The sequence below is a fragment of the Acomys minous genome (genome assembly GCF_964271855.1).
Source record: "Acomys minous genome assembly, chromosome: 7".
NCBI classification, from domain to species: Eukaryota; Metazoa; Chordata; class Mammalia; order Rodentia; family Muridae; genus Acomys; species Acomys minous.
In genome coordinates this window covers 19,015,499-19,043,161 of record NC_140488.1, presented here as the reverse complement: position 1 = coordinate 19,043,161, position 27,663 = coordinate 19,015,499, and the positions used below count along the sequence as shown (strand labels likewise).

Here is a 27,663-nt window from a genome sequence, read left to right as displayed (position 1 = left end):
CCTTTTAGTCAAGGGCTCTACTAACAGGGCTATATCCCCAGGCTCATCTCTCTCTCTCTCTCTCTCTCTCTCTCTCTCTCTCTCTCTCCAGAATGTCATGTAACACTTACTAGTCCAGAACTCTCTATGTAGCCAAGGTTGGCCTTGTTCTCCTGATACCTGATACCCCTGCCTTTACTTCCCAAATTCTATGATTACATGTGTTTGCTATCATGACCAACTTTGGAACTACATCTTTAGTAGTCAGTCTCACAATGACCGATGATTATGAGCTAACCATGGAGCTTGTCACTGTTGGATACCCAGAGTAATGATTTTATAAGCAAAGTTGCTGGAGAAAACGGCTTCTTAGATGTTTCAGAGGTCAATGATAATTTCAAGAGTCCAATTTGAAGGCATATTTTTTTCTAAAACTGTTTCTCACTTTGACAAAATACAGAGAAAATAATTTTTGTGGAAAATAGTTTGCTATTCTTGGGATGATTATTGGAATAGGAAAGGAGGAGACAGTATGTTACTTAGATATAGTGAAATTAAAGACTAATTTAACCATGAAAGTTCCATATACCTTTAACTAAAAATCAAACCTTTTCAGTTAAGAAATCATCAGGAGGGTTGGACAGATGGCTCAAGCTATGAAAGGCTAGGCTCACAACCAAAGATATAAGAAATTGTCAGCAGGTCACTGAATATTATTTGATTGAAAGATGATTTAAGTACTCCCCTTAGGACATTCCTTGTGTATTGTTTCATATAAAGCATTAATGGAGTAATGCTTAAATCTCAGATAACCTGCTGTTCTCATGCAGCTCCCATTTTGTTTTTCAGCCTTTAGTTCTGGCTGGCCTTGGTTCTCTTACTCCTGCGGATCCAACTGCTTTAGTGCACTATGCTGTTGCACTGTGGCTCTTACTGGAAATCCCTGCTGGATATGTGTCTGCCAAAATGTACAAGAGTAAGTGTTACTACTGTTAATTATTCCAGAGACTAGGTGTATTAAATGTAGGAATTAAAAGGCCATAAAGAAAAAAAATCTGATACATGGTTTGTGTATTTATACTATTATACATAAAACGCTCATTGATAGTATACGTTTTTTATTTATTTTTTAAATGGAGTTGATAGACATGTACAGGATTACCCAATCAAAATGAATTCAATTTCTCTTCCTGCACAAAATGATTTCTGAGTTAGAATGGATATTTTATTTAGTTTAGTTTAGCAGAAGACTGTGTGTAGCAATATGCTATGTTGGATTGATTGAAGTCATAACCATAGATTTTAAAAATCTAAATGTGACAAATAAGAAATGTATTTTAGTTCCAAGCCCCATTTCCCAATTGGGTTATTTGGTTTGGTGGTGTTTAATTTCTTGAGTTCTTTATATATTTTGGATATTAGACCTTTGTCAGATGTAGGGTTGGTGAAGATCTTTTCCAAGTCTGTAGGCTGTCGCTTTGTTCTGTTGACAGTGTCTCCTACCTTACAGAAGCTTCTCAGCCTCATGAGGTCCCATTTATTAATTGTTGACCTTAAGGCCTGGGCTGTTGGTGTTCTGTTCAGGAAGTTGTCTCCTGTGCCAATATGTTCCAGGCTCTTCCCCACTTTTTCTTCTAAGTGACTTAGTGTCTCTGATTTTATGTTGAGGTCTTTAATCCACTTGGATTTGAGTTTTGTACAAGGTGACAAATATGGGTCCAGTTGCATTTTTTTACACATAGACATCCAATTAGACCAGCACCATTTGTTGAAGATGCTATCTTTTTTCCATTGAATGGATTTGGCTTCTTTGTCGAAAATCAAGTGACCATATGTGTGTGGATTCATATCTGGGTCTTCGATTCGATTCCACTGATCAACCAGCCTGTTGCTGTGCCAGTACCATGCTGTTTTAATTACTATTGCTTTATAGTACAGTTTGAGATCAGGTATGGAGACTCCTCCGGAGCACCTTTTATTGTACAAGATTGTTTTAGCTATTCTGGGTTTTTTGTTTTTCCATATGAAGTTCAGAATTGAATTTTCAATGTCTTTAAAAATTTGTGTAGGTATTTTGATAGGGATTGCATTGAATCTGTAGATTGCTTTTGGTAGGATGGCCATTTTTACTATGTTAATTCTCCCGATCCATGAGCAAGGAAGATCATTCCATCTTCTCATGTCATCTTCAATCTCTTTCTTCAGAGTTTTGAAATTTTTTTCAAACAAGTCCTTCACTTGCTTAGTTAGAGTAACTCCTAAATATTTTATATTGCTTGTGGCTAATGTGAAGGGTGAGAATTCTCAACAGAGGAATATCAAATGGCTGAGAAACACTTAAAGAAATGCTCAACCTCTTTAATCATCAGGGAAATGCAAATCAAAACAACTCTGAGATTCCGTCTTACACCCATCAGAATGGCTAAGATCAAAAACTCAAGCGACACCACATGCTGGCGAGGATGTGGGGAGAGAGGAACACTCCTTCATTGCTGGTGGGAATGCAAACTAGTACAGCCACTTTGGAAATCTATCTGGTGCTATCTCAGAAAACTGGAATAGTGCTTCCTCAAGACCCAGCTATTCCACTCCTTGAAATATACCCAGAAGATGCTCCAGCACACAGCAAGAAAATTTGCTCAAGCATGTTCATAGCAGCCTTATTCATAATAGCCAGAACATGGAAACAGCCTAAGTGTCCCTCACTAGAAGAATGGATAAAGAAACTGTGGTACATATACACTATGGAATACTACTCAGCTATTAAAAACAAGGAATTCCCGAAATTTGTGGATAAATGGATTGAGCTAGAAATGATGATAATGAGTGAGTTAACCCAGAAGCAGAAAGACTCAAATGGTATATATTCACTTATATCTGCATATTAGCCCAAGGGGCATGTCCCACGAAAGCTTTCACTTACCAGGAAACTGAGACAGAGGGGAGGACATTCTATTGGGACTCTAAATGAGAGAAGCATGGGAGAATGGCAAAGTAGAAGGATCCAGAGGGTCCTAGAAGCCTACAAGTAGAACATTATGATAGGCAGATTTGGGCCCAGGGGTCCTGCCCAAACTAAGGCACCAGCCAAGGACAATACAGGCCGTAAACTTTAAACCCCTACCCAGATCTAGCCAATGGTCAGAACAGTCTCCACAGTAGAGTGGAGAGTGGGATATGACTTTCTCACATACTCTGGTGCCTCACATTTGACCATGTCCCCTGGAGGGGGAGACCTGGTGGCACTCAAAGGAAGGACAGCAGGTTACCAAGAAGAGACTTGATACCCTATGAACATATACAGGGGGAGGTAATCCCCCTCAGTCACAGTCATAGGGGAGGGGAGTAAGGGGAAAATGGGAGGGAGGGAAGAATGGGAGGATACAAGGGATGGGATAACCATTGAGATGTAACAAGAATAAATTAATAAAAAAAAAAGGAAAGAAAAAGGAAAAAAGAAATGTATTTTAATGAGCATATGTATAAGTGTCCTTTGTCAGAAGTATATTTTGTATTTTTAAATATAGTCAACAGAAGGTAATATCTGGGGAAGAAATAAAAATATGTAATGTGAAAAAAAAGAAAAAATATGAAAAAATTCACGAGGAATTTTGGCCAACATGCTCAGTTGTAATTTTATTTTTATTACACTACAGTGTTTGTAAAATGATTTCAACCAAGACATTCCAGCAACTATTCTGTTTTTTTTAACTTCCTTAGCATTTAAAGGTGTAAACTGGAAGATGCATTTTTTGCTGACAGTATTGTTATTTCTCAGGTTAGTATCTCATGTTCTTTTCTCTCTATATAACTATGTTCCTCCCTACATTTTATCTTGGAAAAAACATATTGTACACTATAATGAAGAGTAAGAAGGAGTTGAATAGCCACTGTGTTCTCTGTAGCTACAGTATTCCCTTACTTCTATGTCTGTCTATCTTTATATTTTAACTCTAGCACAGAGATGGCAATTGTGCTGTTACGTGGTCCATTTTGATCTATGTTTTTAGAGCAGATGCTGTCAATACCTATAGTTAAGCATCTTTTGTTTCACATCAAACTAGAGTGACAATTTATACATGGAATTTTGTTATTCTCCTTGTTGCTGTTTTCAGTGAGTATTTTTTCCTTGTATCCTTGTCAGTGTAGCATCATTAGTGAGAGTTGTAGGTTTATTCATGGTCAGTATGGAGGTGGAGCTGCTGCCAGGCACTTGCTGTGAGCATAGTCCATTCAGCCCCTCAACAACTCCCCCTTTCTCCTTCCTCCCTCCCCCCTCTCTCTGTATGTCTGTCTGTTTGTGTCTGTGTCCCTGTGTGTAATTGAAAGTCCCTTTATGTCATATCCAGTTCTGTTCTCACAGAGAGATTAGGAAGGAAGATGGGGGGAGGGAGAAGGAGGGCCGTTCTCAGCTCTGTTCCTTAATCTCATGGTACTAATCTCATGGGGTCCCACATTTACAACTATATCTAAACCCCTAATTATGTCTCTAAGAGCTCATATACAAATAGAACACTAGTGGTTAGGGCTTTCTTTTTTACTGAATTGAAATTAATATTTATTTACAAATTTATATTTTTCCATTTTTCTTTTATTGAAAATAGACTTTTCATCATACAATATGACTGTATTGGTTATCAACTTATCATTTCATTAATAAATTTGTATAACTATTAATGAATTATTACCTTACTTCCCGAGTGCTGGGATTAAAGTCGTGCATCACCATCGCCCAGCTCCTATTATACAAAATATTAATTAACTTTATAGGTCACAGATTTTTCTCTATTGTTTGCTTTAGCATATCAATTTGGGAGAATACAATTCAGTCCACATCATGGTATTTTGTTTTTTTTTTCCTTTTTTTTTTTTTAAAGACAGATTTTAACTATGCAGCCCTGGCTGTCCTGTAACTAACTCTGTAGACTAGGCTGGCTTAAAACTCAGAGGTCTGCCTGTCTCTGCCTCCCTAAGTGCTGGGATTACAGGCATGCACCACCACAGCCAGATTATATCATGTTTTTTAATGCCAAGGAAAACATTCCTTGATGTGTTTTTAAAGGCAATCTTTTATTTGTAAAGAAATATCATTGGATCATATCTTCATTGTATTATGGTGCTATAATTTTTATTTACTTAGAAAAACTCATGTATTTAACTCTGCAGTTGTACTGCGACATAATACTGGAAGTATTATAGAGCAGATATCAGTGAAGTGTACAGTGTGTTCTGACTAGTGGTAGAACGAGAGCAAATACTTTAATAGTGCTGTGACTCAGTATAGTAGCGTAAATGATGCACATCAGCGATGCATTCAGTAGATGGATCATACATTTTTATCTATACATAGCTTGTTTGAACTCCAGAGGAAAAGATAAATTCATTGCAAGTTTGAACATTAAAAAATTGCACACCAGATCTACATGCCTCCGAAGTGTGATCTGGTTTAAGTTAGCATAATGAATTGCTCCCCCTCTTCTTGAATAGAACCATCTAGTTTTCTGTAGCACACACCTAAATAAATCAGAATATGTAGTCTTTCCTGAGGTGACTGGTTTAACGCATTTGTGTAAGAAAGACATGCCCTTTGCAATTTTCCAGATATATTTTGCTTCAAGTTCAAGACTCAGATGAATCTGGAAAAAAATATGGTGTAACAAAGTTTCACTGCAAATGGCATTATGTGTAATTATAATACTAGGGATAGCACATGCACAAAGCAGTTTCTGGGGTCCAGTGAGGTGGCTCGGCAGCTAGGAGTGCTTGCTGTCAACCCAGCCTGACAACTTGAGTTTGAGCCCAGAAACCCACATGATGGAGGGAGAAAACCAACTCCTACATGTGTTCTCTGAACTAACTCTTCTACGTGCATCCATGCATCCATCCATCCATGCACACACATGTATAGAAATAAATGTTTTAGAAAAAGAATTAGTCATTGCACATGGTAGTTACTTATTGATTTTTCTTGCTGCAGGATTTTTGTTGTTATTACTATGTTTAGTAAACACCCTATATGAATTAATTAGAAAATGTCCTTGAAATTGTGCTTTTAAATCATTTAGGAACTAATACACTGTTGAGTTCAGAGGAGGAAGTGAAAAGATGTGTAAAATAGTAACTAGTTACTATTCTACTTGGTTGAAAGACTAGCGTTACAAAGGTTGGTATTAAATATAGTGGAGGTACAGAGGAGGAAAAATCAGCCTCAGTTTGGCATACCTGGGAAAGCTTTGCAAAGGCAATAACACTTAATCTATGGTTTGAAGGCTAGTTTACCACTACTGTGACCCTTTCTGTTCCCTTCTCATTTCTTTTCCAGCCTGGCTCAGTCCCTCTCTTAGACATCTTTTCACTGAAGCCTCTCTTTTTCATGCTTACAAATTACTCAGCACTTCCTTTCTATTCCTAAATGACAAGCTCCCTCCCTCCCTTGCTCCCTTCCTCCCTCCCTCCCTTTTTCCTTCCCTTTCTCCCTTCTTCCAGCCAGTGGTATGAATTAAACCCAGAATGTTGCACTTGCTAAGCAGGTAAACTGTCTATTCAAATCTTTACTTACTTTTAAAAACTTCATTACAAGTATGTGTGTATGTGTTTGTTTGTTGAGTGTGTTAATAAGCAAGAGTGTACTGTTGTGTGTGTATAGAGGTCAGAGAACAGCAGGTAGGAATTAGTACTATCCTTCCACTGTGTGAGGTCTGGAGATCAATCTCAGGTTACCAGACTTCGAAGCAAGTGCCATTATCCACTGAGCCATCTCATAGGCCCAAATCTTTACTTATGTGTGGTGTTTTTGAAAAAAATTATATATCTTTTACTTTTTGAAAAAATACATTTTACTTTTACATATATATTTATACTATTACACATATACACAATAGATTACCTATAGGAAGAAGAACCATAAACTATTCAGGAATTATATAAATGTTATGTTCACAGTGTTTTGGCTATTTGTATTTGGAAGCCTTGAAGAAAATGTCTTTTCTATCTTGGTGCATCTAAACTTCTGAATGAAAATCAATACCTGTCATATCTCATCTCTATTAACTTAAAACATCTCTCTTGATCTAAAAACATCTTAACCACTAACCAACTAAGCCTAATTGTAAAACTAAACTATCTGGTCTTCAACCCCATCAGATACTTGAGAAGGAATAAAATTAATTATCTTAGTATAAAGGAAGTGCAGGTTAGCAGTTTCCAAAATGGTAAAAAAAAAAATGACAGAAATAGTATGCTGCGTAAACAGTCACCCAAAACTCTCTAACATTGGAGCATCATCTTCAGCTTTCTGGCCCATTGTATCTGACAGACATATTTGTGAAGCAGGAACTATTGAGGACTCTGCTTACCCTGTCTTGGCAGAGTTTGGCCGTGGACTCTGCCTGCATCCAAGCTTGCCCACTTTTAGGCAGAATTCAGTCTGTGGCAGAATTGATGATATTTTGCCCAGTGGCTGGTTTGCCACATTTGAAGCCATCTCCATAAGGAGGTTCTTTGATGCTCATCATCTTCTTTGAGGCAGGCTGGGTGTTGCCAGGAGTTAACCTGTCTTGTCAATGAATCTTTAGAATAATAAAATCATCTCTAAATGCCATATTCTGTAGGTCTCTGAGGTTTTGGAAGACCTTATCTAACTATTTTACCTTATCTTTCTATAGAGTCATATTTATCTGTTAAACCTAGAATGTATATTCTCCTCATAAAAATAGACTAGTAATTGACATGACCATGATTTGATCAACTAACAATTAGCTTGTATTACTTAATTATCCTAAACAGCCTACAGTAGCACCTTCAAAGTATTGGAAGTAATCCTTGTATTATAACTGAGTTGTATGGGTCCACTACCTCATATTAGAGTAGAAATATATTTAATGTGTGCGAAGAATAATCTTGAATTTGAATTCTATGCCAATGTATCAAAATCAAGCTTATTTTGCATCAATATACAAAATTCTATATCAATGAATTAAAAAATAACCTTATTTGTTAGTAACAAATAACTCCTTAGCTTGGGGAGTAGATTCAACAATCTACTTTTTATCTTATCACCTCGATATATTTCTATATCCCCCCTTCTATATAAAAGAAGTAACAGAGATGAAAATGTTACAAGATATTTAAAAAGAAAATAACAAAGTGATATGTAAATTGTACCTTATTAATATTATGATAAATATAAACTAATGTCACAATTTAAAGAGAGAATATATCAGGAGTAGAGGAGGAGCAATAAGAGAAGGACATTTTGAAGAAAAAGAAGGAAAGGAACCAAGAAGAAGGGAGTTAAGAGTTTGTCATACAAGATGGGGCTGTATCTCAGGGATACTGCATTTGCCTAGCATATGCAAGCACTTGGGGTACAGTCTCAGCACAAACAAACAAACAAACAAACAAACAAAATCTCTTTTTCTGAAGAGAGACAAAAATTGCAAATACTAAAAGGAATTGATCTCTAGTTCCATCCATTTTCCTGTAAATATAATTTGATTTTTCTTTACGGCTGGATAAAATATCACAATTTTTGCTCATTCATCTACTTATGGTATAGTTTGGTTACTGTGCAGAGTGTTACATAGCAAAACTTTAACCCTAAAAATAGTTAAAAAAAAAAAGACAAAAGAAAAGTGCATAAACATCCTGATTGTCATTTGTTAGTATGGGTATCTAGTATTTTGCTTTAATTTGTATATTATAGATATTAATCACTGTCAGTCGAATATTTGGTAAAGATTTTGTTCCATTCTGGAGGCTGTTGCTTTATTGTGTTGTTTCTTTTGCTGTGCAGAAGCATTTTAATTTCATGCAACCCCATTTATCAAGTGTTGTTACTGTTTCCTAAGCTATTGGAGCCCTATTCATCATAGATCTTGAATGTTTTTCTCCTATATTTTAGTTTAGAAATTTCAGAGTTTTAGGTGTTTTATGAGTTCTGAGTCAATTTTTGTTTGAGTTTAAAAATAAAGATAAGAATGTCTGTTTTCTACATAGTACTGGAAAATATAATGTAGTTTTAAAATTCAGGAAGCAGATGTGGCTTATGGGCTACCTCATGCAGATGATAAACACCACAAAGTACTAGAATTCTCATCTCGTAAAATATTGGGGCTGGAGGGATGGCTTGGTGGTTAAGAGTACTGGTTGCACTTACAGAAGACTCGGGTTCAATTCCCAGCACCAACATGGCATCTCGCCATTGCCTGTAACTCCAGCTCCAGGATATCTGACACCTTTTCACAGACATACATATACCAATACACATAAAATAAAGATAAATATTCTAAGTTGAAAGAGAATTTTAGTTTTCTCAGTTAATAAGTGGGTTTGGATTTAGATTTATATGCAATAAGACTAATACATGTTTATATATATATATATATATATACATATATTTATACATATATGTACACGTCCCCTTCCAAAGACTTTAAATATTATAAAATTATTAAGTATGAGCCTTTCATATATGTAACCCTAAAAGTGATAAATATTAGAATAAAAGTATAAAACAATGGTTATAGAATGATTGATTAGCATATTCAAAGTCCTAGGTTAAACCCTAGCCCTGCAAAGGAAAACATACATTGCTAGATAAGGGAGAGGCAACATGAGTTGATGGGTCTATATTGAAACACTCAACTGGAAGAAAGTTGGAACTGTAACATTTGGTACTGGACAACTGACTATGGTAAGTCCCAGAAGCTTCTCTGAATGTTCAATTCCTGCCCGTAGTACCTAATTTACAGAGTTGTTTACAGAAATAAATGAATTGATGGAGTGTGAAATTGTTTTGAGAGCTATAAACTGGTCTGTCCCTTTCTTCTAGTTTCTTGGTGCCCCCTGTTCACTAGTCTGTTCTAGTATTTCCAATGTTTCTTTGTAATTTATTTGTCTTTGTCTAACTATCACTAGCATCTTTTTTTAGGAGCAAAGATTTTTGGCTTATTTCTCTTTGAACATCCGAGTTTAATATGTAAATACTCAGTAGATGCTTGATGAATACGTATATAAATGTTTCACGTGGACCCAGTGACCCAAGTTCAACTCTAGTTTTCTGCTCCTTGTGCTGTCAAAAAGTCTAGAAATAATAAAGTTGACATAGGAAGAAATTTTCAGAATACAAAAACATTCCATGGCAAAGCAGTTGTAAATTTGTTAAACTTCACATTAACATTCTAGAGCATACTTCCAAAAGGAAAATTGTTGAGATGGGTTAATTGAGTTTATGTCTAAGAAGGGAGGTTATGATTTGTCAAGTGAGAAGTAATTTTCTGGCTAAGGAATGACAACAGCTGAAATGAATCTCAAAAGTGGGAAATTTGGCAAAGGAATATTAGAGCAGAAAGGTATTAAAAATGTTTTGAGGAGTGTGGTTAAGTCATGTGAAACCAGTCTTCCTCATAAGGTACAAAACATTTTAAAGAAATGAGGCAGAGGTTTTGTTATTGTTTGAAAGACTCTGAAGCTGTATTTACAGAGGAGTATTTAAACAGTAGACTAGATATACCTACTGAAAGGGGTGTTACTAGAAAAGATCATAAATACAGGGGTGAACAGAGAAGTACAAATAGTAAAATGAAAGAACAAATAGCAGAAATGAGTTTAGAAATGACCAAATGGCTTAAAATTGAAGAAGAGAAAGTATCCAATGCAGTGTTCCTGAATAAGGCGTTGAAGAGAGATAGCAAATATGAAGGCAATATTAGAATCCTCATTTTGGAATGAGCCTTGCAGGAACTGACAATGAAAGTTATATCCTGAAAAGTAGAATCAGTGTTAACTAGGTGTGTCTCATGGGGTGGCTACTTTCCTTTTTTCTGGTGATAGATACGATTTCTGGGAGAGTTCAGGGACATTTTCCTTATTATAGAGATGTTTTCAAAGGATTTTCAAAGGTAGACATTTATTGCAAACAAGGTCTATAGACAGAGTATGTTCTTAGCTTGGTGTGGTGGCACATGTTTTTAAGCCCAGCACTCAGGATGCAGAAGGTAGGTGGACATCTGTGAGTTTGAGGCCAGCCTGATCTACAAAGTGTGTTCTAGGACGGCTAGGGCTACAAAGAGAAATCCTGTCTCAAACAAACAAACAAACAAAATCTGTTATGAATTTGGTCAAGATGATCACTAGAAGCAGAAATGGTTGTCTTTCTTCAAAGAAACACTATTCAGATTTGTAGCTAGATGCACTGCTGACTTGACTGAGACCGTCACACTATTCTGACACAACAACGCTATCTTTGATATCACAATCTGCCCTTGTACCTTGTATGGAGGCATTTCTATGGAGTAGTTGAGTGGGGCAAGTTTGTTCTTAAAAAGAAAATCAGACATTAGAATCCCAACTTTGCCTCTTAAAAAAAAAACAGTAATTATTGTGTGTGTGATGTGTGTATGGTGTGATGGTGGTGAGGTGCCACAGTGCATGTGTGGAAGTCACAAGACAACTTTGAGGATTGGTTCTCTCCTTCTAGGTGGACTTGGGAGATCATGATACTTTCATGGCAAGTGTCTTTGCTCACTGACCCATCACGCTGCCCCCAAGCTCTCCTTCTTATTACCTGTCCAGTTGTTATAAAAGTTCTCAATATTTTTAAAAAGATACTAATAAAGGACTTGGTCTCTTCCCATAATTCTTACATTTTCTGATACCTGGGTTAGTCCTCTATTTTTTGTATGTAACATTGCCCTCTTGCTACCTTTTTTGTGTTCTGTTGTGCTGTTTTTAAGGACATTTTATCAGATCTATCTCTCAACCATTTTATTGAGGTTTTAATTCCTCTTGTCATAGTTTTAATTCCCAAGAGCTCTTTTATTACCTCAAAAGTCCTTAAAATTTCTGCTTCTTGTTTTATGGTTGTAATATCTCTGCTAATTGCTCCAATGATGCCTGTGATAGAGTTTTAAAATAATTTTGCTAAATTTGAAGGCTCCTTCCTAACAGAGTAGACCCTTCAGTCTTTCCCTGAAGTGGGGGAAGGGAAGTCACTGGGCTGTGACTAGTGGGGAAGGGAATTTGTTTCTTAGCTTCCTAAACTAACTTTCATGAGTCTCTCTCTCTTTTTTTTAATGCCTACTTAGAGAAGTTCTTGGCCTTTGAATATCATCCAGCCTTTTTGGAGCTCTCAAAATAAAATCAGTTACTTCTAAGCTTCCCCTTCTATGAGGTTGGAAGGCAGATTTAGCAGATATATTTATTTAGTTACTACTTTCTAGAACTAAAATGTGTTCCAACATTTTTCCCCTATATCTTCTAAACTTTTGCAATCGTGACCTTTTATAATTTATTTTCTATAATGTTGTTATCAGGGTTTTGAAAAGAAGCAGATCCAAATGCATGACTTCAATATGCTATCTATAAGATCATTATATCTTTTATGACAATCCCTTTATGTTATTTTGGTATTTTTTATTTATTTGTTGATGGTCTTTTTGAGACAGCGTTTTTCTCTGTAGCCTTGGCTGTCCTGGAACTCACTCTGTAGACCAGGCTGGCTTGAAGTCATAGAGATCCACCTGCTCCTGCCTCCTCGAGTGCTGGAATTACAGGTGTGCACCAGTGCTTCTGACTTCCCTTTATGCTTTAACTACCATATTAAGACAGACTGTTTTTGGTTCTCTCTCTCTCTCTCTCTCTCTCTCTCTCTCTCTCTCTCTCTCTCTCTCTCTCTCTCTCTCTCACACACACACACACACGCACAAACACTATGCTATACATTTATCTTCCTGAGAAATTGCACTTAATTATAACAAATTGGAGTTTTATACCTCTTCAGTTAATTTTTGTTTTGTTTTGTTTTTCAAGACAGAGTTTCTCTGTGTAACCTTTGTTGTCCTGGACTTTGTAGACCAGGCTGGCCTCGAACTTACAGAGATCTGCCTGCCTCTGCTTCCCTGAGTGCTGGGATTACAGGCATGTGCCACCATGCCTGGCTTTTATTTTTATTTTTGAGCAAGGTAAACAGAAGAAATAAAAATGAGAAAGAGAATAAAAGTGAGAAATAATTGTTGAAAGTAGGAAAGGCTCCAAGTGGTATGAATACCTCTTATTTCATACTTGATTTTGATGAGATAAAGAAACTTCTATAAATTAGCCTCTGTCAATGTTTTCTCAGCCTTTTATTTTAGATATTCTAAAACAGTCATAGCCATCCCCACAGTGATACTTAACTTTTATCAGTACACAAATTTATCTGAGATAAATAAAGACACAGTATTGCCTGATGATGTAGCTAGTCCATTTAGCAGTTGATCTATCTATTTTGAGTCCATTTTAGAGCCTATTTCAGTCTAGGTCCCAAGAATCTGTTTTCCATATATGTTGCTTCTTCATTGGTTTCATTATATTGTATATTGGTATATTAATCTATACCTTATTTAATTTCTGCTAGATTTTCAAGGTGCAAAGATGAGAGAATTTGGAAATCATATCCTATAACAAATTGATGTTACATGACAGCATGTTTAAGCCTCAGGACCGACTTGTATATTGTGATGTAATTTTTTTTTAGGGATTAACCTTATAATTAACTATTCCCACCAAAAGCCATTCTGACATTTGCGTTAAATGACAATTGCGTTTATGACATTTTCCTGGAAGTATATTGTGTAATGATATTCTCTACCCCCTTTTCTCAGAATTATCTTTGCTGATATCTTTACTATGAATCTAATTCTTTGGATGGAAGGTTCCTCAGCTGCTGTCTCCTTTGGTACATTGGCAAGTTTCATTGCATTGTGCTTTGGAGTTTCAGCACCAATGTACTTTGGGAATGTACTTTGGGAAAAAGGAAGAGGTAAATTTTCAGAATACTGCTTTTGACTCTTGAGTAATGCTTGAAATATCTTATTGTATATATTCTATATAAAAATACAGAAATACCACTAAAACAATATTATAAGCATATTTTGAATTGAAGATATAAAACTAAGTAAGTAAAAAAACAGCATGATAGAAGATGCTGTTGGTCCAGCATCTGCTTCTGGCCTCGTGGTATCTAGACCCTGTTGCACACAGGAGCTGGAAGAAGTGAAGCTTAACTGGGTTGGTGGGTGGATTCAGAGGTGGCAGCATGGGGGGTGGGATGGGGGGTGCTTCTCCAAGACAGTTTTCAGTGAAACCGCTCTTCTTTATTTGAGGGAATAAGGGGTATATAAACATTGGGGAATTGGGTAGGGGTTTTCAGGGTCAGTATACACCATTGGTTGGAGCTGAGGTGCTGGAAATGCTTCATTTGCATGGAGAGGAATTCCAGGTGCTAGCTGGACATGTCCTTATAAGGAATTAGGAAGTTTTAACCTAAACCTGGCCATCAGACTACAGAGGTGGCAGAGGTGGGGGGTCGAAAGGCTGTGTGCACCAAGTCATTCAGAAACAGGACAGAGAGTGAGCAATCATTACTTTTAACAATCTCAAGATGAGAGTTTTTGGTGTTTGGACATATCTTGACCTCACTCTTGTTCCAGGCTGGTTCCCATGGCTCACTTGTCCCACAATATTGTTTGAAATACTGCTCACATTATAAGTACTTTACATTCCTTTTTATCTCTGATGAACAAAATTAAAAGGGCATATTATAAGAAAATTGATATGGAAAGTAAATGTTTGTATAATGGGAGAAGAGAACAAAGAAACAATCAAAAAATGGGATCTTCAGTTACAGATTTTAAGTTAGCTTAATTTTATATATAGAAAGAAAGGGACAGAATGCCTAAAAACAAACAAGCAAACAAACAAAAAACAAAAACAAAAACTACATGAGCACTCTTTGCAAGAGGACTGTACGAAACTAGATTGACATTGAAGGGGGAAAGTTAAAAAAATGATGAAATGGGAAATGAAATCTATAGAAAATAAGAAAAAATGGATACTGTTGAGAAATTCACTGATAAATTTGTCTAAAAGATAAATTCTTAAGTAAATTTGGACAGACTTTTTAAACATGTCTAATTCATATTAGAATAGTCAGAGGAAAACTTTGTCAAATATCTCTTTTGAAATGTATTTGGAAAGGTAAATATCTGGGACTGCAGATGTAGAACACTTGATAGCATGCTTGGTTACCATGAAGAAAGTCCTGCGTTCAATTCCTAGCAAAAATGGGGTTTAGTGGCACATGCCTGTGTGTAAATCACCAAACCTCACTTCAAATGATAATTATTTGTTATATTAAGTAAAATATGCCCTTCAAATTATTTTACCTGTTACCTATTATACTTTTATGTAACTACTAAAAGCCTTAAAAATTTGTATTGTATATGAACAATGGGTTGCATTCCTGTTTACATTATATGTTTATTGCACAGTGGTGATCTAGTTTTAGCCCACATGACACTCAGGTTTTGTTTAAATTCAGGGTTCTATATTGTGTTGTGATTATAACTGTGTGAATTTATTTGTTTCATTCACTTTTATTGTTGTTACATGTATTTTTAAACAGTTTGAATTACCAGTTCACAAACAAGAGAGTCCTCCTGTGAGTCCCAAAAGGATATTCTTTACAAAACGAACTACTACCATTATATTTGATGGTCTTTTGCCTTTTGGCTGTGTTTTTCTGCAAGTTTCTTACATTCTAAATCATGTCTGGTGAGTGTCAGATCTCAATAATCTCTTTTATAGGGTAATAGTATAGTAGTTCAGTGCTCGTGTGTAATGTTCAAAGGAAAATCAAGGAAAATGGATAATGGGTACCAAAATAAATTAAATTAAGAATAAGCTCTAATGTTCTACAGCACAGTAGAATGGCTTTACATTATAGCAATATACATATTTTACGAAGACTAGAAATTTTGTGTCGGTGGGATTGAGCATAGGGCTTCCTTCATGCCAAGTTAAGAACCTTGCCACTGAGTTACATCCCTAGATCTCAAAGTTTCAGTTGTGTTGATTAACTCCATCTGTATTTCAGAAAGGTTAACTTCTGGCCTAATACTCCATCTGCCTCTACTTATTCAGGAAACAGCAGTTTTACCTAGGGTAATTTGCTAGGGAACAGATTTATTTTGCAACTTTTCAACGTGACTCTAATGGGAATCTCTATAAACATGTACTTAAACAATTAATAACCGGTTGGGGGGGCACTGTAATGATGGCTCAGCAGTTATGAGTGCTTGCTATTCTCTCAGAGGACTCAAATTCAGTTTCCAGTACCCATGACAGGTGACTCAGCTTCCTGTAACTGCAGCTCCAGTAGCTATGACACACGTCCTCTGTGGGCATGCACACACACACACACACTCTCTCTCTCTCTCTCACACACAGGGTACACTTATACGGACATCTAATCTAATTAAATAATCAGAGACCAGTGAGATGGCTCAGTGCATGAGGGTATTACAACCAAGCCTGAGCACCTGGGTTTGACCCGTGAAACTCACACCGTGGAAGGAGTGAAGTGACTCCCACAAATTATCCTGTGACCTCCATATATGTACAGTGCTTGCATGTCTGAACACACATAGACACCCAAAAAAATCAATTAAAAGATTAAAAAGTAACCTCTTGGCAAGCCAGTTTACATGACTTAAAGAAGCGTCTCTTTAACTGCACCTTGCGGTGGGTACGGAGCATGGAGACCCTTAGGTGGGAAGGACCAAAATAAGCAAAGGGGGAGCTCTGATTTTTATGTTTGCACATTGGCCTTCCAAGGGAGTTTTTATTTAGAGTTCCTCTGCTAAAATGGATGTGAAAACTATTGGTTCTATTGACATTGAATTTTCATGTGTCCTGAGCTGTTTTCTTTCTGTCAGCCATTAGTTCTGGAGTCAGAATGCCCGTTTCATATACCTTTTTATTTGCTCCTTTTCATCTGTTGTGCTTTAAGGACTATAATAAAGGGCTGGGGAGATGCTTGGTGGTTAAGAGCACTGGCCGCTTTTCCAAAGGACTCAGTTTCAATCCCCAGAACCCACATGGAAGCTCACAGCTGTCTGTAAACTCTAATTCTAAGGGCTCCGACACCCTCACAGAGACGTACATGCAGGCAAAACAGCAATGCACTAAAAGCAAGTACATTTTTTAAAAAACAAAGAATTATAATAATGTAATGGTTATATGTATTTATAAAATAAGTCATTGTACTTTCGGCTTAAAAGCATGATAGCCGGAGCCGAGGCCATAGTGTAGTTGTGGAGTGCTTGCATAGGGTGCACAAGGCCCTGGGTTCTATGCCCAGCACTGGAAAGAAGAAAAGCCACAACACCCATCATTCCACCAGCTCTTAAGGCTAAGGCGGGAAGAGCCTCAAACATTAGAGTCAGTCATCATGTTCACTAAGGACTCATTTTTTAAACTAATATTTTGACAACTTAGCTTGAAAGGCAAACAATAAAATCTGAGACTGTCAGATTGATTATATAGCTCCGTGGGAGAGTGCCTATTCAATATTCCCAAGGTCCTGGGTTCAATTTCAGGAAAAAAAAAGGACTCTGTGAAAAAAAAAGGTGTCAAAATGAGAATCAGCATTTTCTACACTGAAAATGGAGTGTGTACAACTTGTATATGTGTATAGAACATTTCTCCCTAAAACTGCTACTTAGCCTCACATACAAATATATATTTAATATTATACTTAAATTGGAGTATTTACTAATTTACAGTTTTCTCTGAATTCTCAGACAGCTTTAATAATTAATCATAGTCAATTAATTGATTTAATTGTACTGGAGACTGGAACTAGGGCCCTTATGTGTTCAAGGCAGGTTCTCCATCGCTGAGTTTTATCCCCAGCCCTCTTTTTACTTTTTACTTTTTACGTTCGAAACAGTCTTACTAAGTTACATAAACTGGTCTTGAATTTGTGATCCTTCTGGCTTAGCTTTTTGAGTAGCTAAGATTTCGGGCTTGGACCATGATGCTTGGCTTCAGGAAGCTTTATAAACTGTGTGCTATTCTTCCTAGTGTAATCAGCTCAGCTTTATAGTAATAAAGGTAGTCACTTAATTTTTTTAGTTTGACCTAAATACAACCCACACACATAGTTTAAAAGGTGCATGTTTGAAGGATTAATTAACAGAACTATGTGTGTCATACTATTAAGACATAGTTGGAGAAGATGAATGATTTTAGAGCTTCAAAGGCAAAACCATATTTGATTTTGTCATATTCTGGTATATAATGTACTTAGTGGTGTTTGTGGCATTTACAACCTTTTATTTCTAAAAAGAGGATATATTTTTAAGTGCTTGTAGAGATATTGATGAGTCCCAAGAGAGAACTTAGTTTTATGTAAACAGAGTAACATAAGTCGACATAAGTCGATGGCTACACTTGTTACATCTAGAGAAGATAGGGCTCACATTTGAAAGTATGTAAGTAACTAGTAACTGAGGAAGACAGCACTTTCAGTACTACATGGTTGGATGGAGGCCGGCCAGGCGTGGTGGTGCACACATTTAATCCCAGCACTAGGGAGTCAGAGGCAGGTTGGTCTCTGTGAGTTCGAGGCCAGTCTGGTCTACAGAGTGAGTTTCAGTTTGAGGACAGCCAGAGTTATGTAGAAACCCTATCTCAGAGAGAGTGGGCGTTGGGGAGGTGGAGATCAGGAAGAAAAGCAGAGAATTTTGTGATAGTCTTTATGGATTTGAGCTAATCTTTCGCTATATAATGTTAAGAGCTTTAAATCTTGTGCCTTTTTTAGGTCTCCTCATATGTACTACCTGTTTGCCATCCTTCTCTTAGTCTTTCTAATTTTTATTATTTCCTGTTCAGAAGTTACAGTTCTGCTGTGCTATTTTCGGCTACATGCTGAGGTAAACACATAGATATTAATTTTACTTAAGTATTCTAAACATACATTATTAGAATTAGAGTGTGTACTCCAAATGGTATTGAAATAAATATTAACTTCATGACTTACTACTTGGAAGAAGTTTTGTATTGTGTTTTCCTAATGATATATTTTGACTTTGATCTAGCTACTGAGTGCCACTTTGATGCAAGATTTTAAAAGAAAGCAATTTCTCTTTGAGGGGTTAAGATAATTTTTGCTTGTTATTCAGTTAACATTGAAAAAAATGACAGTGGGGGTGCTGACTTGAGTGTAAAAATATGGCAGTGGGTGACTGATTTGGGTTTAGACATATAAAATACCTACTATAGTTTTTTTTTTTAAACAAAGTAATTAAAGCTTTCTTTGTGGCTTCAACCAGGATTGTGTTTTGTGGAGTTGAGGTTGCTCTTCCAGGTCTCTTACTCTTCTTCCCTATATTACCATAAATTGTTCTTTTAATTTCATTTTCATTTTTTCCCCTGATGTCACTTGAATGACTGATGGTGTAGTAACCTGTTGTATTTATTCAGTCTCCCTTTAAAATGATTTATTTTATTTTAATTTATGTATGTGTTTCCTTTTAACTGGGCCATCTCTCTAGCCCCACATTGTTTTAGAGCTAGCATTAGGGTTAGGATTGAGATTAGGTTAAACCTTACAAATTGTCTTCATATTTGAGTTAAAAGTGATTGTCTAAATGTGGCAATGAAGGGTTAAGAGAATTTTTTTTATTTACTTGCTTTGCAGTATTTTGCTCTTGAGCTGTAGGTATAAAGTATATAATTACATATATTTTAAATTATCTAGTGAAAAATCCTGTGGTGCATTTTTTTCATAAAGAGAATGTGTAATAATTAATGAGCCTAAATAAACCAGCATATTGTGGGTATATTTTTATTCTTAGACTTGATACCCTATGAGCATATACAGGGGAGGAGGTCCCCCTCAGCCACAGTCATAGGGGAATGGAGTAAGGGGAAAATGGGAGGGAGGGAGGAATGGGAGGATACAAGGGATGTGATAACAATTGAGATGTAATATGAATAAATTAATAAAATGTATTTTAAAAAAGAAAATGTTTAGGGCATCTTAAACATCAATAATTAACCAGAAGAACTTATGATACCAGATATCAGTATACATGTGGATAGAGTTTATTACAGAGAAAAGACACATATCACAGTGAGCAAGGGAAAAGGACGTAGTCCTTGGGACATGGCAAGTCCATGCTGCATATTGACCTCAGTCATTTCCCTCATGGTTCCTGAATTTAGCTAGTGTGAAAAAAATCCCATTAGCTAAAACGTCCATCTTAAGTTTTTTTCAGCCTGGAACTTGGGATCTGCTTTTTTTCTAATCTATTTTTATTAATTTATTCATATTACATCTAAATTGTCAGCCTATCCCTTGTATCCTCCCATTTCTCCCTCCCTCCCATTTTCCCCTTACTCCCCTCCCCTGTGATTGTGACTGAGGGGGATCTCCTCCCACTTTATATGCTCATAACGTATCTGGAACACATTGGCACAGGAGACAACTTCCTGAACAGAACACCAACAGCCCAGACATTAAGGTCAACAATTAATAAATGGGACCTCATGAGGCTGAGAAGCTTCTGTAAGGCAGGAGACACTGTCAAGAGAACAAAGCGACAGCCTACAGACTGGGAAAAGATCTTCACCAACCCTACATCTGACAAAGGTCTAATATCCAAAATATATAAAGAACTCAAGAAATTAAACACCACCAAACCAAATAACCGAATTGAGAAATGGGGATTGGAACTAAACAGAGAATTCTCAACAGAGGAATATCAAATAGCTGAGAAACACTTAAAGAAATGCTCAACCTCCTTAGTCATCAGGGAAATGCAAATCAAAACAACTCTGAGATTCCATCTTACACCCATCAGAATGGCTAAGATCAAAAATTCAAGTGACACCACATGCTGGTGAGGATGTGGACAGAGATGAACACTCCTTCATTGCTGGTGGGAATGCAAACTAGTACAGCCACTTTGGAAATCTATCTGGTGCTTTCTCAGAAAACTGGGAATAGGGCTTCCTCAAGACCCAGCTATTCCACTCCTTGGAATATACCCAGAAGATGCTCCAGCACACAACAAGAACATTTGGGGTCTGCTTTTTCCCATCGGGATGTCTAGGCCCCAATGTATGCATGTGCTGGACCGGAAGGAATGAAACTTAGATGCGCAGGTGGATTTGCAGGATCCCAGTCCAGAGCTGAATGCCCAAAGGAAGAAAGTCTTCTCCAATACAGCTCTTTCATTGTTATAGGCCTTTCAGCAACACAGCTCCTCCAGCAATACAGCTTTCTTTATTGGGGGGAATAAGAGCTATATAAACCATAGGGACATGGGTAGGGATTTTCAGGTGAGTGTGCATCATTGGCTGGGTCTGAGGTGATGGCAATGCTTCATTTGGCTGGAGAGGAACTCCAGCTACTGGGCTATGAGGGTGCGGGTCACAAGACTACTTGTGCCGGGGTGGGCGGGGCACGATGCAGACACAACAGGGATGGAGTGATCCTTACTCCTACAAGTCTCAAGTTTGAGATTTTTGGGTTTGGACACATTTTGGCCTCACTCTAACTCTATATCGTTTTCCCTAGTTGCATAGTCCGTGAGCTCCAGAGATTTCTATAGTACTTTTTCTTGTATCTGACCTAAGGCATCATTAGACACAGCACATTTTTAAACTATGGGTTTCATCATGATTTTTTTTCCTACATCTCTAATTTTCTTAGATTATAATATAATTAGAACATTTCTCTCTTCTCTTTCTTCCATGAATACCTTCCCATATACCTCTTCTTTTTTTCTTTCAAATGTGTGGCTTCTTTTTTTTTAATTGTTTTTGCAAGTATGTATGTATATGCATATCCATATATATTCCCAAATATAACCTGCTCAGTATGTATAATGTTACTTGTATGCATGTTTTCAGGCCAAACCATTTGGTACTAAATAACCAACCAGTGCATGTTTCCCTAGGGAAGACTGTTTTTCTCATTCTTAGTGTATCTTAGTTGCCTTTGTGTAGGGCTGAGGCCTCATGAGCTTCTTTCTCCCATCCATTTTGACATGTTTATGAAACTTCTCTTTGCAACAGATGGAGACCACTACTGCAAACCTCACCAATCAAAATGCAGAATTGAGGATTGCAGTCCTAACAGTTTACATCTACAAAACACTCCTGTACTTGTCTTAGGGAGCATTGTGGAGGAGGGGATGGAACAATTGTAAGAACAAGAGGATCAGGGAGTTTTCTATGAGGCTGTGTATCCTAGTATTGTCAGAAGCTACACCAATAAAGTCTCACCATCATACCTGTTGAATCATGAGCTTTTTCTACATCTATAGGTGGCACACTCCTGCAATCTCAGCACTCTGGAGGCAGAGGCAGGTATATTTCTGTGAGTTAGAGGCCAGCCTGGTACAGAGTGAGCCCAGGACATCCATGGTTACACAGAGAAACCCTTTCTTGAAACACCAAAAACCAAATAATAATAATAATAATAATAATAATAATAATAATAATAATAATAATAATAATAATAATAATATGATGATGATGATGATGATGATGATACTTTGGTCATATTTGTGCCATAATTCTTTCTTTTGTGTACCCCACCTCTCCTGCTGATATCCTTACTCTTCCCAACTAGTTCCCTTTTCTTTTTTGGTAACCCATAGAGTTTAGTTAGGATTTCTTACAGGGGCATGGGTGAGAGATTATTTATAGGAACATGGGTAAATAACCAGTGACTATACTACTGAAGAAATTACTTCTTCCTTTCTTAGCATACACTTGGTGAAGGTGGAGCCTTGTCATTCCTTCCTTCTGAGATAGAATGTTGTTAATAGTCCCAGTCTTGTACATACCTGGTGCTGATAATTATAATTTAATCAGAGTTAATCAGAGACGGTCATAATTTATAAGAGTTCAAGAGTGCAATGACTATGTCATGCGCAGTAGAAAGCATCCATCAATACCCCACTCCTTCTTCTGGCTATTACTTTTTTCTACACCCTATTTCCCATGCCCCCTGAGATTCAGAAGTGGTTATATAGATGTCCCACTATGGCTAAACAATATAGAATCTCACTACTATGTTGGTTGCCCACTAATACAAGATAATAGGATCCTCTTACTGAAAACACCATATGATTTGATTATTGGACATAGATAAATCAAGCTGAAGCTGACCTGGAACCTCCCTCCTTGCTGTCTGGTTCTCATAGTCCAGAAAGAGGATATAGAGACTGCTGAAGGAAAATTGTCATCAACACTTTTACTCAGCTATAGGCCCTTCATATTACAATACCAAATAGCCAAGTGGGGCATATGCCCATTTGTGAAGTAGTGGCAAGTCAGTTACTGGGGTAACCAATTACTTTTTATTGGATTTGATTCAGCCTGGATAGGAGAAAATTCATATTTGCTATCATAAACTTAGCCAACATCCTATTTGGCTAGATTACAGGCCCTAGAGCGGAAGCCATTCTATTGTTTTCTTTAATGGGCATGATTATATTATATTTCCTCCTGAAGATTTTTGTTTATTACTGCATGTCAGGGCTACTGTCAGCTTTCATCACAGAGATTTAGTTTTTGTAGTAGATGATGGTTATTGCAGAGACTCCCAAATGGGTACAACATATCTTATGTCAATAAAGAAAGCTGAGTTGTTCTTGTAGGACCCTCTGCAACCCCTACCCAGATCTAGCCAATGGACAGGACATTCTCCACAGTTGAGTGGAGAGTGGGGTCTGACTTTCACATGAACTCTGGTGCCCCATATTTGACCACGTCCCCTGGATGGGGAGGCCCGGTGGCACTCAGAGGAAGGACAGCAGGCTACTAAGAAGAGACTTGATACCCTATGAGCATATACAGGGGGAAGAGCCCCCCTCTGTCACAGTCATAGGGGAAAGGAGTAAGGGGAAAATGGGAGGGAGGGAGGAATTGGAGGATACATGGGATGGGTTAACCATTGAGATGTAATATGAATAAATTAATAAAATATATATATTGAAAAAAGAAAGCTGAGTTGAATGCCTTTTAGTGCTGAGGCAGCCTTGAAACAGCATTCGTGAGCTGCCTAAGAGGTCACATGTAATATCCCTGGAACAGTTCACTGTAGTTAGAACATTTCAAACAGGACCGAATTATGTTTTTTGTTTAGGAAACTTCAACTTTTATTTACATTTTTAGAATTTTTAATTTTATTATTTATGTGTATGCATGTTGTGCCTGCATGTATTTTTATGCACCATGTGTATACAGTGTCTGCAGAGGTCAGAAAAGGACATCAGATTCTCTGGAACTGGAGTTAGATGGAGTTGGGAGCCTCCACATGGGTACTGGGAATCAAACCTGGGTCCTTTGGAAGTGCAGCTAGTGCTCTTCACCACTGAACCATGTCTTTAGCCACCACATTTTCTTACTGTTAATAATCTTTTGTGATACCACAATAATTGCTAGTCCATTTATGGTTAAGATTTCACCTAAACAGTGTATATTTCTATTTTTACAGATTGTGGCTGGTGGTGGAGAGCCTTTTTGACCAGCAGTTTTATATCTGTTTATATTTTTATATATGCACTTCATTACTTCTTTACCAAACTTCAAGTCACCAGCATTGGCAGTACAATTATGTACTTCGGGTGTACATTGGTCCTAGCGCTAGTTTTATTCCTTTTCACAGGTAAGTGCCAGCAGAGTTCTGTAGTGTATTTTAGATTCTTTAAAGAGCCCCAGAGACATATGCAATCTAATATATGTCAACTAACTATTAGAGGAAGGAATAAGGAAAATAGTCACCACGCGCATTCATATGCTTTGGCATCAAAGATTGTGAAGGCTGGGGAACTGCATGTACCTTATGTACTTAGCTGTGGGATTTTTCCCTGTGGATCCTTATAATTAGCAGAGATGTGTTCCAAACCACAGAATGGGTTAAATGTAATCTACTTTGGATAGGCTTCAGGTATAAAAAGGAATATGTTTAAGTAACTTTTGAATTATTAAAATTAATTATTTTGTCATATAAACAATTATATGTCAAAGACAAGATGTATATGCTTGTAAGGATTAGTAAATTGATGCTTAACATTTCAGTGAAATGTAGTGGAAACGTTTTCATGCTTAGTGCTTGAGTCAGGTGAAAAAGTGAAATGTTTTATTAAAAGGTCTATTTGAAGATAGTTGCAGTTGCAGAGGCATTAGACCTTCTGAACTCAAAGGAGTGAAGGCTTTAGCTTGTCTCACTATTGTTTGGGTTGTAGTAGCTCAGATCACATCATTTTTATAAGGCAGATTAGAAAACTTTATTTTCTCAGAATTAGCATTCAGGTTTACCAAATATATAATTAAAAATGGGAGCTGGGAACGTAGGTCAGTGTGCAAAGTGTTGAGAACCTGAGTACAGATCTTAGTCCATTATCACCATGGGTAAGGGAGCATGGTGGCATCGTGTATGGTGCTGGAGAGGTATCTGAGACCTTTACTTCCTGATCTACAGGCAGCAGGCAGAAAGTGGCACGCACGCACGCACACACACACACACACACACACACACACACACACACACACACATACACACACACACACACACACTGGGCTTGGCATGAGCTTTTAAAATCTCAAAGCCTACCCCCTTGTGACATACTTCTTCCAACAAGGCCACCCTTCCTCCAGCAAATCCTTCTAATTCTGTCAAAGAGTTCCACTCCCTGCTGACTAAGCAATTTATATAAGTGCCTATCAGGCCATTCTTATTTATTCCATCACAACACACATGGTTGTGTACACTGCACACATAGGTACACACACACACACACACACACACACACACACACACACACACACACATGAACAATCCCTCAGAAAAAGGTAAACATTATCTAAGAAACTAGATATCTTTATAGATCTTTTAAAAATATACCTAAAATTGGATTATTTTTGATATACTGCTAGCATCATCTCCATAATAAAGGCTCTATAGGGCATCTATCATCACTCAGCTATTAGCAGTTCTAGTTACAATGGAAGACCAGTGTACTTTTCATCATTATATTCTAACCCATTTATGTTTTTTTTTTTACTCCCCCACCCCTGAACTATGAAAATAGAGCTAAGGCACGTAGCTCAGTGGCAGAGCACTTGACTAGCATGTTCAAGACCAACTCTGGTTTTAGTTTCCAGCAGGACAAGAAAAAGACATTATGCATACGAATCATTAAGTTTACAGTTTGGTATGTTATCACAAAGGGAAACAAAACACCTTTGCAATTAGCACCCACACAGATCAACAATAACTGATCAATAGCCCTGAAGCCGCAGCTGGGACTATTTCCATGCACTTTCCACAAGTGTAACCTGTAGAAGTCTACCATGGCTTTCAAGACTTTCAAGAGCAGAGATCAATTTGTCTTAATTTTGATTATAGAAGTATGTACATGCATACAGTATAAATCCATTTATGTCTCATTTTCTTAGCGGATGCATTTTTCTCTCATTACTGCTTGTGAGATTGATCCCTACCAATGTCTCAGAGATGGAGTCTGAATTCCTCTTATACTTGGTTGTGGGGCACCGGATCCCAACCCATGAGTAACTAGGTTATCTCTTTATGTAGCACACAGTAGTTTCCCCATATTCAGGTGATACTAGTCTAAAACCTTAAGGAAATGCCTGAAACCATATATAATATTGAACAATATATACATATGTATACACTGTGTTTTCTTATACCTACAGATCTGTAATAATTTACAAATTATCACATAAGGGAGTAACAGTACTTGATGATAACAGAAAAGTTAAAGCAGTTCACAGTAATGTTATATGACTATGATGTCTTACTTTCTCCCTAAATATCTTTTGTACTATACTCTTTATTTTTTGTAAAGATGTAAAATGATCAGGGCCTACTTGACGAAGTGAAGGAAAATATGTAGACATTTTGATATGGCCTTATATGCAAGGGTTAGATGAATATTAACACTATGTTTTGAGATATCAAAAATTAAGCTTATTTTGATGTAAATGGATGTAAGGTCACAATAACTGATTAAGAACCAATATTTGAGCTTCTTTGTCTTATAGCCTAAGTTGTACTGCATAGGTTACATTAGTGCTCACTACATAGGCAAGGAAACTGGGGGCCAGTTACTGTGAAAAACACAAGAAAAGCCCTTTAGGGAACACTCAGTTGATGCCTATGCTTCTTAATACTTTACATAGATAGAAGTTAGGGCTGTCTAACTGGGAGGGATGTGTCCAAGGCCACTCATTAGTACATGAGGAAACCACAATTTATTCAAATGCCGATTGGCTTGATTTCAGAGTGTATTAACTCATAATACAACTTTTTATGTCCTCTTCAAGAAAGTGGTACACTCTTTAAGGTGGAAACCAACAGAAATAAAAAAAATGCCAATAGAATTACTTTATGGTCCTCTGTTTGACCATGGGGAATCCTCTTGATTGCAGGGAATAAAGCCTGGTACACAGGAAGCAATATGGCTGTATTATAACAATGGACTAGCTCATGGTTTTTCCATGCTGCTCAACACATCTTATAAAAATGGAGGTAGGCACTATGCCTCTATAGTTAAGAGCACTGATTGTTCTTCTAGAGGACCCAGACATGATCCTCAGTACCCATATGGAGAGTTACAACTGTGTTTAACTCCAGTCTTAAGGGACTCGATGGCCTCTTTTTGCCTCCATATGTATATATGCATTTGGTACATACATACATGCAGGCAAACCCTTATACATAAAAGTAAAAATGAAGGCGAATTTTTTCCATTTTCTACATTGATCTAGGATAGGGGCCATCAACACTAGTATAAATCATGAATAATTGCATAA

General features: G+C 37.1%; 1 protein-coding gene across 1 annotated transcript in view; it reads left to right on the top strand.

Annotated features, from left to right (window-relative positions):
• LOC311602086 (transmembrane 9 superfamily member 2-like) overlaps window positions 1-26,897 on the top strand; it is a gene marked incomplete at both ends in the record, with an annotated part of 50,036 nt that extends 23,139 nt beyond the window's left edge. The window contains 8 exon segments of the mRNA XM_084789763.1: window positions 836-955; window positions 3,700-3,757; window positions 13,623-13,758; window positions 15,425-15,573; window positions 18,626-18,737; window positions 22,476-22,506; window positions 24,320-24,490; window positions 26,893-26,897. Of these exon segments, the coding sequence (XP_084645889.1) occupies window positions 836-955; window positions 3,700-3,757; window positions 13,623-13,758; window positions 15,425-15,573; window positions 18,626-18,737; window positions 22,476-22,506; window positions 24,320-24,490; window positions 26,893-26,897 (782 nt within the window).
• Window positions 26,898-27,663: the final 766 nt, after the last annotated feature.